This window comes from Diceros bicornis, chromosome 11 (assembly GCF_020826845.1).
Source record: "Diceros bicornis minor isolate mBicDic1 chromosome 11, mDicBic1.mat.cur, whole genome shotgun sequence".
NCBI classification, from domain to species: domain Eukaryota; kingdom Metazoa; phylum Chordata; class Mammalia; order Perissodactyla; family Rhinocerotidae; genus Diceros; species Diceros bicornis.
In genome coordinates, this window is record NC_080750.1 from 13151948 (window position 1) to 13166450 (window position 14503).

The following is a 14503-nucleotide window of genomic DNA, read 5'->3' on the forward strand; positions in this document are numbered from 1 at the left end:
GAATAAAGAAGTGAATAAGGCACAGCAGGACTGGATTAGTATATTTTCTTCAATAACTATACCAACATGTTTTATGATTTCTCCTTCTTTCTAACATTATATAAATGGGTTCCTTTAAATCTCAATAGGGAAGAAGCACAGACTTTAAAAAAACTTGGATAATGAACATAGTTTTCCAAACTATATAAAGAAAGTACATAATAATATCAAGATTCTGATAAACTGGGACTAATACACACGGATCTGGTTAACATGAAGTTAGTATATAAGAAGCTCAAGAACAGTGCCACTATACTCTGGAGCTAAGATTAACATTGAACGTGATCCACTAGTAAAATCAAAGCAAAACAGATAAGATTAGCTTGTCAAATGAAAGCAGGCAGAATCAACAGTATCTATTAAGTCTTGCCAGTGTGGAAAAGATACAGCCCAGTTAATGTAATAGACATCTATAAAAATGAATGTTATCAACTGATGGTATAAAGAAGTCCAAAGGACTCAGATTGTTCCAGAGTATTTCCAAAGGACTCAGATTGTTCCAGAGTATTTCTAGCACTGTTTGAGGAAGAGGGTGCCTTACTGGATGCCACAGGTTACCACATTCAGTGACACTGGTTATCGAGATCATAGGGTCAACCCTTCTTTGTTATTACTGCTCAAAATCTTCCATTTATAATTTGGCTATCCATATAGATTCTCCCAAAAAGTGAGGGGATGTGATGGTCATCTTGATAGAAGGAACTAGATCTATACTCTAACACTGACTTAGGCATCAGAGATTTGGGGCAGGTACCTGGCTCTGCTCTTACTGCTGTTACCTGCAGCAATCACACACATGCCTGATCAAGCGAGTTCTTGTGAAGTTTCTGGCTCTGAGAGGTTAAGGTCAAGATGAGGTACATTCTGTCCTAGGAAATCCTGCCCAAGAGGTCGGCATCTCCCTCTCTCACTATTTTGATACAGAAGACCCTTCAGGATCATGACAGGGTCTCAGTTTGCTTTTAGATACATGACCTGGGATTAGAAATTGCTGTAAAGCAGAAGTTATAGGGACTGAACCAAATCAACACTGTCTCCATGACAAAACTGAGGAGCTTATTTTAAAAAACTAAACTCAGGGCCGGCCCCCTGGCTTAGCGGTTAAGTGCGCGCGCTCTGCTACTGGCGGCCTGGGTTTGGATCCCGGGCGCGCACCAACGCACGGCTTCTCCGGCCATGCTGAGGCCGCGTCCCACATACAGCAACTAGCAGGATGTGCAACTGTGACATACAACTATCAACTGGGGCTTTGGGGAGGAAAAAAAAAAAAAGGAGGAGGATTGGCAATAGGTGTTAGCTCAGGGCTGGTCTTCCTCAGCAAAAAGAGCAGGATTGCATGAATGTTAGCTCAGGGCTGATCTTCCTCACAAAAAAAAAAAAAAAAACTAAACTCTAATATAATTTACTGCTCTTCCAACAAGAGAGGAAGGCAGAAAAGGCCTTTTCAATCAATCAAATGTAATAACTATTTATTACATTCTGATATCTTAGAACTACTAACTTTGTAAGAACCATAACCAGGTCACCTGGGGTCCTTTTATTGTTATCCCAACAACTTGTGACTACGGATCATCAGAATACATTATTTAATTTTCTTAACAACTAATTTTTAAAAATAAAAGTTAAGAAAACATTTGACAGCTTTTCAATTTATTTTAGGTTTCAAATTGAGATAAACAATCAGACATGACAAAGACAGCAATTTTGGTAATTTCTAGATGATGCAGACACCTGTGTAGTTGGGGCTGTAAAGGAATTTTTATTAGGTTGATAGAAAACTAGAATTGAAATCAGTTGCTGAATTTAAATGACTTACTTGACCTACAAGCTATGTAACCCTAAATTTCTCAATGCAGCTGCCAGAAATCTATTTTCCAAATGGAACAACAGATGGTTTTGAACAATACTGCAATACGGCAATTTTCAGTTATTCCAAAGTGTTTTTCTCTTGCTAAAATTATAAACATAATTGAGAAAATAATTTTCAGATTTTTCTGAAAGACTCTGCTATTTTCAAAGTGAAAAGCAAAGTTTAATGTCCTAGTGATTTTTTTAGCATTATCTTTAGAAATTACTTTATTTGCTACTTTTTATTTAGCTAAAACAGCACATGGCAGAGTGTAACCTTGTCCTCATTTTAGAAATAACCTAATCATCCCACAGTGCCTGCAAGCACTTCAAAATGTATCTTTCCATGGGATAATTTCCAACTCACAGTATGCACTTAGTTCCAAACTTTATCATTCTGGAGGAGTAGACAAATGGGCCAATTAAGCCTAATGTGAAAGATACTTTAAACCTATAAACCTTTGTACATAATTGAAAAACTGCTCATTCCTTCAAATACCATTGTGAACAAAATAAATACAGCCAATTCCGAATGCGGCTAACCCCAAAAGAAGCTTAACCTTTCAGGTGAAATCATCGCAAGTTCCTTAAACTGTTCTTGGCAAATGACTCAGCATCCTACTCAGTGATGTAACGGAGGATGTCTACAGGTCCTCATTCTTCTTCCCTCCTTTGCAGCCCATCATCTTGCCAGTGCTGTGCAATGGAGTGTGGGTTCTGGATCTGGACCACCTGAGTTTAGTACTGGCATCATCACTTATGACCCGAATAGGACAATCTAAACTCTCTCAACCCTAAATTCCATTTTCAAAATGCTAATACTACTGACCTTAGAGAGTTGTTGTGGATTGAATACATTTAGTCCACACACACACAAAGAACTTTAAACATGCCAGGTATATGGTAAACGCTCCATAAATGTGGCTATTATTATTATTATTACCCCTTTCTTCTTGTCTTGGCCAAAGAAATGTCTCTCTTAATGCCTAGGCCACTTCAAGGTCCAAGTCTCTTCACTGTCTTGCACTGTTAGTCTCACACCCACCCCATACCTTCCCCCTTTGTCCAAGAACATGTTGGCTCTCTTGGTTGTGAGCAAACCCTGCTCACAAACACAAAACAAACAATAAAAAACTTCACATGATTCAGCCAACACCCTTCATGGCTACTTCTCCACGAAACTTATTTTTTAGAAATAGTCCACATTCATTTCCTCCATTTCTCACCATTTACTCCTTCTGTTTGCAGTTTCACTCCTGAAGCTGCTTTCTCAAGAATCACCTAACTACTGAATCCAGCAGCATTTTCTCAGTCTTCCTATTTCTCAACCTTCCTACCGCTGATGGGATCTCTGTCTCTTTTGAAACTGTTCTATCTTGCCTTCTGTGCCACTGCTCTATCCTTATTCTTCCTCCCTAACTACTGCTTCTCTACCTTAGCTGGTTTCTTTTCCCACTCCTCCCATCTAAAGCTGTATTTACAAGAGTTCTGCCCACAGTCTTGCACATTTCTCTCTGCACTCTCTCCCAACTGCTCCACTCCCATTATTTCACTACCATGGGACTCCCCCAAATCCCAAGACTTAACTTCCAAGTCACCACCTCTAGTTCTGCCCACCAGTCCCTCACCACTCCAGTCCTGCCTCTCCTGATCAACACTCTAGTCCTGCCTTTCCGGATCAGTGAAGATGTCCATTTGGTTGTTCCACCAGCACCTCAAACTTACCATGTTCCAATCAAATCTACCAGTTTTCCTTCTTAATATTTCCACTTTTGTTAATTAATGGCATCGTGGTTCTTTGAATTACCAAGGTCAAGACATCCAAATCATCTTGACTCTTCCCTCTCCCCAACGGCTCATAACAGAGAGCGTGTGGTTTTGTGCATGGGCTCTGGAAGGAGACTATATGAGTTTGTACCCTGACTCCCTCACTTCCTGCCAGTGTGACCTTGAGCAAGTCACTTGGCTTCCCTAGTGTCAGTGTGGGCTTTATAACACAGTTGTGCAGTTTACATGAGAAAATGTATGTAAGGGCATAGAGGGTTAGCATCTGGTAAGCTATGATGATGATGATGATGACAATGAAAAAGAAGCTCAGTGATCTGTTCACACCCTTCTCCTCACATCTCACATAGACCTTATCTATGTTGTCTCAAGTAAATGTAAACTCAGAAGGCCAGCCTTAGTTGTAAATGTGTAAGTGCCTCAAATTTTCATTAATCTCGGCCACAGCAATCTCAATCAAGACCCAAAACATATGACATTCCACTTAAATATCAATGTGCTTTTCTCTCACAGCATACTAAATAAGAATGTGATGAGAATTCAGGAACTGGCCTTATTTCAACCCGATTTCAAATAATAGTCCGTAAGCCATATGGTCAGAAATTAAAATCACTCTCAGTTCTCAATAATGCACAGTAAGTTATCAGTAACTAACTAAAAAATCTTTGTTGTCATTATCCTAACCAAACAACCACCCTGCAGTCACCTGTCCACATTTCCCCAGGGAACTGAAAACTAATTTTGGCCTTAGAAAGATATAAAGATTATAACAATTATTGGAAAAAGTCAGAATCATATAATGTTTTACAAAGTCAGTATGTTATGATCTTTTGCTTTGTATTATCAGTGCCTTTGTAGCCCTGCAAGAAAGCAGAGATGATTAAATACTTTTATGAATGTCTATCTAAATATTTACCACATTTAATTAAATGTCTAGGGGGCCATTACTAGTAGAGGCAGTTATCTTGAGAGAAGTGTATTTATGTATTATTAGATGTCTGTAGTTAGTCATTTTTACAAAGAAAGAGAAGGAGAATTACCGCTAAGGATTGGAGCTCTCTTGTTTCTTCCTCCGCTGCTGAAGCGTGATATGACAGAACCTACAGCATAAGAAAAGAAGGAATACAGGTTATACAGAAGAGGACTACCACATGCAGACTACAACTGCAAACTTGGGATTCTGCTAAACCTTCCTGGAGAGAGAACTAGACTCCTCAGAATGTCAAATCTTGTTTGCTGCTTTCTTCACCAGAGAGCAAATCCCAGATGTGGATTCCATTGCTTATTTCAGAAAACAAAAAGTTATACTCCTTAAGTTCCAAGAAAACTCTTGCCACTTTTATTCTGACATTGTTGATATACCAAACACATTATTTATAAGCCACACTATTTGGCTTAAACTTGGCAGAAAATTTACTTTGTATTGCCTTTTTAAAAAATATACTGACTTTAATTGTTTCTATTTGTCTACAGAATTAATTAAAAAAACGTTGTGGAGGTGGCCCAGTGGTGCAAGCAGTTAAGTGCATGCGCTCCGCTGCGGCGGCCCGGGGTTCGTGGGTTCGGATCCCGGGCGCGCACCGACGCACCGCTTGTCAGGCCATGCTGTGGCAGCTTCCCATATAAAGTGCAGGAAGATGAGCATGGATGTTAGCCCAGGGCCAGTCTTCCTCAGCAAAAAGAGGAGGATTGGCAGAAGATGTTAGCTCAGGGCCAACCTTCCTCACAAAAACAAAACAAAACAAAAACAAAAACAAAAATGTTGCATAAACTGACATTTTTAACAGTGATATTTGGAAAGAAAGTAGTCTAGAAGTGACTCTCAGATGAGGCCAGTAACCACTGTAGAATTCATGAAGAAAAACTGAGTGGCTGGGATATAACGTCACACAGGTTCAGGGATCCCTTTACACTTGTAGGACTTATGAGCTGAGAAGAAGAGTACTAAACCCACCCATTAACAGGTGAGGACACCTAGGAGCAGCGATTCTCACCCAGTGAGACGACAGGAGGGCCTAGGACCAGCTTTCAACTCCTACTCTAGTACACTTTCCATTACCCTAGTTGAGTTAAAAAGGCAGGCTTACTATCTTCTTATAATTTAACTTGAAAATCATTAATTCCCATTTTCAAAAGTGATAACTTCTAAGTGAAGGGATAATATTTTAGATATTCTATTTAACCAAGGTAGTGGTAATTAAAACATCTATCATATTTAATTTTTTTTTTTTTTTTTTTTTTTTTTTTTGCTGAGGAAGATTTCCCCTGAGCTAATATCTGTGCCAAGCTTCCTCTATTTTGTATGCGGGTCACTGCCACAGCATGCCTGACAAGCATGGCTGATCAGAACCCGCAAACCTGGGCCGCCGAAAAGGTGTGTGCAGAACTTTAACCACTTGGCCACAGGGCTGGCCCCTTAAAAAATATTTTTTAATGTTCACTTTCGATAGAGACAACATAGATTTACTAAAAACACAAGTTTTAGAATCATTGATAAAAAGGTAACCCATTTTCAGACTTTAAATGGTGAGCCAAGTAATGCAGCAATCCAAACTAGTTTTCCTTAAACCAGTCTTTAAAATTTTAAGCAATTCAAAATCTAAAGCCAAAAGGTATTTATTGTCTACTATCTTGTGTTTCAGAGCATTTATATGTGCTACTTCGGATCTGTCTTAGCATTTGAACTGTTAATCACTAGGAAATCACAGGAAACTTGGAGCTTCTGTCTTCTGCTCACGTGAAATTGATGGGTCACGACTCCTAACCTGTTGCTGCTGATACCACAGAGGTAGTTTGTTGGGAAAAGCTAAAACTGTGACCAGGAATTAGTCTAATATAAATAAGTGCAATGCAACATGGATAAATGAATAAAGGCATAACAACATTCTAAGCTCAAAAAGATTAATTTTATCACACACTGAAGATAAAAATAGCACCTTACTCACAGGGTTGTAAGGATTAATTCTGTTAATACATATAAGCATTAGAACAGAGTAAGCATTTGATGGAGGTTAGCTATTATTATTGTTATTATAATAATATGGCTTCCAGGTCAAAATAATTCACTGTCATAAGAAAACCTGAGGGGTCTGTGTCCTTAGCTTTTATCCAATGGGCTCATGAGAAAAGGAAAATATTTTCAAGTTTGAACCTATGATCACAGAAATGACTTCCCATAATGACCTTAAATTGAAAAATGTTTATACTAAATGAAAGCCTAATTACTCATAGCATATATGTAACAAAGTAAAGCTTAAAGTATAAAAATAGAAATAAAAATTCCTCAATCAGGAAAATATCTAAAGATTTTGAACAAAATGATCCGATGTCTGGTATTTGCTTCAAAATAATCCAATGGGAGGGGAAGAAGTGTTCCAAGGAGTGAGGGTAGAGATGGAATGATACTGGCCATGGGGTCGGCAATTTCGGAAGATGGCTGATGAGTGCATGGGGGCTCATTAAGCTATTCTCTCTACTTTTGTATATGTTTGAAATTTTCCATAATAAAAAGTTTTTTAAAAAAGAAATAATTTTTAACTCATAGCTGGCTTAGATTCAGTTCTTCAATGCAAAACCATGGGAACTGTAGAAAAAGATTAGATAAAAAATTATATATATATATATATACACACACACACATACATGTATATTAAACTATATGTACACATATGTGTGTATGTGTGTGTGTGTGTGTGTATATATATTTGTGTATATATATTTGAAACTGTGATTTTTCCCTGGTTTATAATCCAAGGTCTCTTACCTTATATAATACTATAGCAAAACTGTAAGAATTATACATTCACCTTAGAAAGTAAAGGGTACCATCTTGGTATTGATAAATCTTGATGTATAATTTATAACTTTCTAGCTCATTAGGTTCAGTATTTATTTATTAGGGGTTAGAGGAAAAGTTATGTTCCAAATACCAATTCCCACTGACCTCAGCTAGGTATGAGTAGGCAAACATTCAAACATATTCACACAGTTTTGTCTCTAGTACAAAAACTAGAGACATTTGTACTTTCTGAAGTCTATTTCCCTAAATTGGTCTATGATGTAAGAAATTTCCATGTTATACAAAGCGAGCATTTTCAAGGCAGTTAGTGACATACATCAGGCGAGGGCTGGCCCCACTTGGGTAGGCTAGCCCTAGCTGGGAGGGAGCCTGCCTGAAGTCAGTCCCCCAGACCAGTTGTTCACTCACTGCCTGCACGTTCAGAATCACTCGGGGAACTTTGTAATAATACAGATTCCCAGCCTCTACCCAAGGCTTACTGAATCAGAAATTTCAGAAGTGGGATCCATAAACCTGTAATTTGAAAGAGTTTCTGAGCGCCCGGCACGGTGGCGTAGCAGTTAAGTGTACATGCTCCGCTGCGGCAGCCCGGGGTTCACCGATTCGGATCCCGGGCGTGCACCGATGCATCGCTTATCAAGCCATGCTGTGGCAGCGTCCCATATAGAGTAGAGGAAGATGGGCATGGATGTTAGCCCAGGGCCAATCTTCCTCGGCAAAAAGAGGAAGATTGGCATCGGATGTTAGCTCAGGGCTGATCTTCCTCACAAAATAAAAAAATAAATAAATAAAAAAAAAAGAGTTTCTGAGAGATTCCAAAGTAGCTAGTCCAGGAGTTTAAACTAGTCCTGATTTTCATTGATTTTTTTTTCTTTTCTTCACTTCGCATTCTCTGAGTGCTTAGTGTTTCTGTTTTTGTTTTTAAAAAATGTGTGAACAAAACTGCTTGCATGGAGAGATGGGGAGGCTCAGGCAATGGGGAAGGGACAGACAGGCCACAGGGGAAGTAGACATCTGGGAATGGATTATTAAGATCAAGGATTGCTTTCTGCCAAAAAAGCAGAGGACTGAAGGGAGAACACCCTGAGTTTTGGTTTGGTCATATGACTTCTTGACAAGTTTCTAAAATATTCTGGGTCTCAGTTTCCTTAGCTGTTTAAATGATCATCTAAATCACATGATTCTCATGAGGATAAAATGATACAACAAATAGCCACCACGAGTTGTTAGGAGGGAAAGGTAGAAGCTGAGTGTTTGGCTGTAGACCGAGAAGTCGTGTAAGCTTCATCCCACCTCTAATGTGACCATTTGCTTGGCCATGGCTCTCTCCACTGCTTCATACATCTGTGTGTTCTGGATCCCCAAGCCACAAAAGATGACAAAAGCTTCCAGAAACTGCTCATCATTTCGGTTGAAAGGCTTAACCTTGCCAGTATTCTCGTCCATCTTATTAACAAGTTGGCAAACCCCTGTAACGATCCAAGAAATTGAACAAATGTTATTATGAATTATCACAGTCTTTATTAACTGTAATACATACCCCTAAAGATTATCTTATACTTTTCTCTTAGAGTGCTTTGCATCTCCAAATAAGCAAATGAATGCTCACAAATATAAGCTAGAAAAGTACACTAAAATAATTTACATGAGAACTCGTTTCACATAGTCCTAAATGTATGTTGCCAGTGTTAAAAAAATCCTAGAGCGCTATTTTCTTCCAGACTGGGTCACGAATTTTACATCAGTTGAGTCCCCAAAGACAATTTGTCCTTTGGAGACTAATTGGATTTTTGTACACTTGCCAAGAGAACAATTTTGATGCACATCAGAATTTTGGGTCAGACAGATTGCCTTTCCTTACTGAGAAAACAGAAGTTAAAAACACAGTTACATACAAAATAGAATGTAGAAAACAGGCAATTCACAGACAGTCTCAAAGGTCAAATATGCACCTCTGCATCCAGGAGGATCATATTGGCAGACAACTTTTGATACTGCAAATAAATGCCAATAAAAATGACTATTTACTTAGAAATAAAAGCAGAACTAATGTTTGAAGAAAATCACAACCTCCCAAGTCCTGGCCTCTCATACAAAGTCAAACGTGTAGTCAATATAAAGGGAAGATTACATCAATGTTAGGGTAAATCTTTATCAAACTAGTTGTTCTATAGGATTCCTAGCCAACTGGTCTCTCTGTGAGGAGTTTGGTGACCTCCAACCTCTGGGTAAAACAAAGCATTGTTAAAGTCATTATCTCTTTTGTCTCTAAATATCTGATAACAGACTTTCCTCAGGTGACCACCGTGGGGCAGACATTGTGCTAAATGCTTTCGCACACACAGGATCTCATGTCCTCCCAATTTATACTGTGAGGTAGCTCTGACCATCCCCATTCTACAATGAAGAAACTGAATCTCGGAAACGTTAAGTAATTTGCTCAAGGCTACTCAGCTAGTATGCTTATGTCTAAAATTCAAACCTCAGCTCGGCTTTGCCCCAAAGCCCACTTTTTACCACACGCTGTTGCTCTGTGCCCTTTACCTCCGTCAGATCCTTGCTAGCAGTCCGACTGCACCTAGCTTGCCCGCACTCTTGCCCATGCTGCCCCCTCCGCCTTCTCTCCTGTTTTCCCAGTTGATCCCTCCATCTCTTTCACAGTGAGCTCCTGGAGGCCTCCCAGTTCCCAGCTGAGGTGGGCACGTCTCTCTTCTATGCCCTCAATGTGATCACTTGGCGTATCATGGTGGATTTTATTTCTCTCTCCCTCTAGACTGTACATACCTTGGTCTTAGAGATTTTATTTTTTCAATTCCACTTCCTCAACTAGCAAAATGCCTGGCATATAGCAGGAACTCAGAAAATGTTTACTGAGTTAATGAAAGAACGCAGGATTGCGGCTGTGACCCCAACTATTTTCCCATGAAGACTGTAGTCTGTTATCTCTTATTTTTCCTGGAGCACAAAAGGATTTCCTAGAGTCCACGCTGATGCATGGCTGCACATTAGGTCCCTTTATGACCACGGGTGTGCAGTTTCTTTATTTTTAACACTACAAATGATCTGTACTCTCTTTTTATGCTCTTTTTTTGTTTGTTTGTGGGAGTTTTTTGACTTTAGACAGTAAAGATATCCTTATCTATCTAGATTAGTACTGTTGAGATTACTTCTCCAACACTTATTCCATTATCAAGAAAAACTTTAAACAAAACACAATGAATTTGGACACTGCAAGTAGAAACCATGATTAAATGGCAATTGGCCCTCACTATCTTAAAAGAACATGTCCCTTGTATGGTAAAAACACAGGGTTATGTCCTCCAACCTTTGTGAATCTCCCATTATAAATATGGAACTGTTTATATAGCTTCTGGCCATCTCCCAAACCACATTTTCTTGCAAATCATGTGTTTCATGCCCTTATCCTCACATCACAATGTAATTTCCTTTCAATTCTCACTCAAGTTTTCTCCTCCTTGATGGCCATTTTTCATAAGCAATATTTTTCTTTTTATCATTTCATAAGAATTACTGCATGTATGAAAGGAAAAGACAACAAGGAGGCACTGAAACGTGGCTACCTGGCAGTCGGCTAGGCTTCTGACCTGGCTATGTAACTCTCTCCTGAACAGCAGTTCAAATCTATGCCTCAGTCACAATGAATGAATACATTGAGGTATTAATTAATACTTCTAGAATGGAAAGGTATTGAAATGGAATGCTAAGCGTACAAATATCAAGAGTTGGCTATAACAACCACAGCTCAGAGCACAACAGCTAAAGTGTGTCTCTGTTACAATCCAGATACAGATATAGACATATAGACAGTTAAGCTCTATCAAATAAAATACTCAAGTTAAAAAAGAAAGCTATGAAGAAGAAGGTTTATAACAAACAAACAGGGTTCTTTGGGAAAATTGAAAGCTTGGACACATTTACAGATGGAGTTTTCACAACTTCTTCATTAATGACCAGAAGAGTGGATAAAGAGTACAATAATGAAATTCAAAACTGGTCATTTCAGATGCCACATCTACTAGTAAGCCATACAAAATCAGAATCACTTACATACAAAAACAAAGTAGTTAATGCAGAACCAAAAAACCAAAACCACTCAGTAAAAACCAATGAATATGTACAATCATAAAGTAAAATATTCAAAAACATATTAGGAGAAAACCAAGAAGTAGTACAGTTACATAGTAAAATATCAGTGCTACTTAATATTATTAGAGTTCACCAAATACTTGTACAGACATTATTTCATGTGGTCATCATGGCAGCTCTGAGGGGCTAAGTTGGCATTGAAGGCATCTCTTGAAATGATGCTGAAGGGACTAGATGGTTTCTAAAAGCACACAATTATGTTTCCTTTTCTGTAATTCCAGGGATCAGATGTTGTTACCTACCACAGTTTTCCTCCCAGCTTTTTGGCAGAGCAGGGAGTCAACTCTTACATCCTGCTTGTCGTCTCATGTCCTCTCTACCACACAACATGGACTCCAACATTAGCATCCTGTCTTGTTAATATATGACTTGCCCTTATCACCTTTATTGCAAATATTTTTTTTTTGCACTTGTCATTTGTCAATTATCTTAATTTGAGAAGTTTTTATTGCAGTATAGTGTCTTGCTTTTAAAAGAAGCTTCCCCATTTTAAGATTACATATAAAACCATATTTTCCCCTAGTACTTTTATAGATTCATTGTATCACATTTAATCTTCAAATTCAACTTAATTTTTTCCCCAAATTGCTAGTAGATTCTTATAATACTTGAATAGTTACCCATTCTCTAATGATTTGAATTGTCACCTTAAATGCTAAATTCATACTTATTTCAACTATTATGTACTTTTTTCACATGTTAATATTTTTGAAATCAGTATGCATCCTAATCAATTGCTTGTCATAGTTTACTTGAAATCATTTTTTTCTTTCTTGAAGATACATAAAATGATGTCTTTCAACCAATGTCATCTTAGAAACAATGAAATATACTCTATTACATACAATAACACAAATATTATATATATATACCAGACGTGGGTCCGCATTTAGACTTTCCGTTGTGTTCCATCAATCATGCCATCTCTTGTAGCACACATGATACACACTTTTAATTATGTTACTTTTATAGCATTACTCTAATTTCTGATAAGGCAATTCTCTATCCATCAACTCTGATTCTTTTTATATGTTATTCTTCCAGATGAATTTTATAAATGTTGGTCAAGAATTCCCCTTCCCCCTGAAAAAAAAATCTTACAAGGATATGTCTTAAAATTGATATAAATCTAATCTGGGGACACTGACATCTTACAAAATAGATTGTTATCATTAGGAAATGTTATATCAGTTCACTTACTAAAGATTTTTAAGTTACTCAGAATTTTCCTCATATAGATGCTACATATTTCTGGCTTAAGTTTATTCTTTGTTACTATTGTAAATGGGACTTTTTTCCATTATAATTTTCTAACAAATTTGTCTTGGCATATATTAAAGTTATTTCTCTTTAATAATTTGATAACTAGGCACTTTTTAAACTTTCTTTTTAGATAGGTCCTTCTGGCTGATTCTCTTGGGTTTTCCCATTTCACAATTCATATCACTTGTATGTTATTTTGCCTCTTCCTTTTCTATGTCTCGCCGTATTTCATCCTCTCCTCTCATCTGATCACTTTGGTTAGAATTTCCTTTGGGCAATAGCTTTTTTTTTTTGTTTAAATGACTTGAAAAATAACTTTCTCAATTACTTCTATGAAAAATTTTAAACACCTCTTGAGTTAGTATTGATTATTACCAATTTTTATACAATTTCTCCATTTCATAAAATGTACTACCTTTTTGGTACACTGTATTATCTAATGCCTGTTAAAATTTCTTCTGTATCTGTAATTACACTTTCTTTCTCTTTCCTAATTGTTTCTCTCATTTTCTGTCTTGGAGATTTCTTTATTATTATTGTGTTTGCCCATTATCTCTCGTTTTACTATCCCTTCCCATTTCACAAATTCATCTTTCCAATTTCTTTCCTCTGCTTTCTTTCTTCCTATTTATTTCGTTATTTTGGGGGACAGCATAGAGGGTGAGAAAGAGAAAAAAAGGTGCCGCTTTTATAATTTCTTCAGTTGAACACTTAGTTCAAATAATTTCATTATTTCTTGATTAATAATAACAAAATATTTAAAGCTAAGTATCTCCTCTGAGTATAGCTTTGACTGTGTACCTTGAGTTTTTATGTTACATTGATACAACCATTAATTCTCTAAAATGCTGTACTTTCATTTTGACTTTTGATTTCTTCTGTCATTTAGGAAAATGCTTTTCAGTTTCTGAGTTTTTTCCTTCCAATTTATCCTTTTATTATGCATTTCCAGTTTTAATGCATTGTGATCCACGAGAGTGGCTGTCAATTCTGCTTTTCAGAAATGACTGAGTTTGTGTTGTTTGTGTATCTCATGAGTATTTGTACATTTCTGGTGGATATTTAACGGGAATTTGTATTTTTAAATTACAAAATATAAAAGTAAATCTATATATGATAATTTAAATCCGTTTCATTTTTATATTAATCAATTCTAATGTTTCCTTATTTTTTCCTGTACCTTAACATTCTATGAGAAGTCTACTAAAGGCTCTCACATGACCACCTTTTTGTCCATTTCTCCCTATATTTTTAATAGCTTTGGCTTTTATTTGTCAATGATGTTATTTAGTTTATTAAAAGCATTTATGACAATTACATTTTCCTCCATGGATTTTAACTTTAATCAATGCAAAGTGACGCTTTAACATTATGTTTTTATCTTAAATTCTACTTTGATATTAATATTGTTATCTCTATTCAAATTTTGTGTAATGTATTCTTAGAAATGGTATATACTTCATATCTTCCAGAAATTCCTCAGTGTTTCTGGGCCCATCAAGGTACGCTTTTCTGTTTTCCAGTGCTACTATGAAGCTTTCCTTATATTTCTATTTCTTCAGTCAATTCTTGAAACTATAATCCTTATATTTATTTTTATTT

At 37.0% G+C, this 14503-nt stretch overlaps 1 protein-coding gene across 3 annotated transcripts in view; it reads right to left on the minus strand.

Moving 5' to 3' along the window:
* The window catches only part of PDE5A (phosphodiesterase 5A), a 131802-nt gene that overhangs the window by 42404 nt on the left and 74895 nt on the right, over positions 1 to 14503 (minus strand). For all 3 annotated transcript variants that reach the window (XM_058549977.1, XM_058549979.1, XM_058549978.1), the window contains exons 10-11: positions 8765 to 8940; positions 4713 to 4772 (exon numbers count right to left, since the gene is read on the minus strand). In XM_058549977.1, coding sequence (XP_058405960.1) covers positions 4713 to 4772; positions 8765 to 8940 — 236 coding nt within the window. The remainder of the gene's footprint in view (positions 1 to 4712; positions 4773 to 8764; positions 8941 to 14503) is intronic.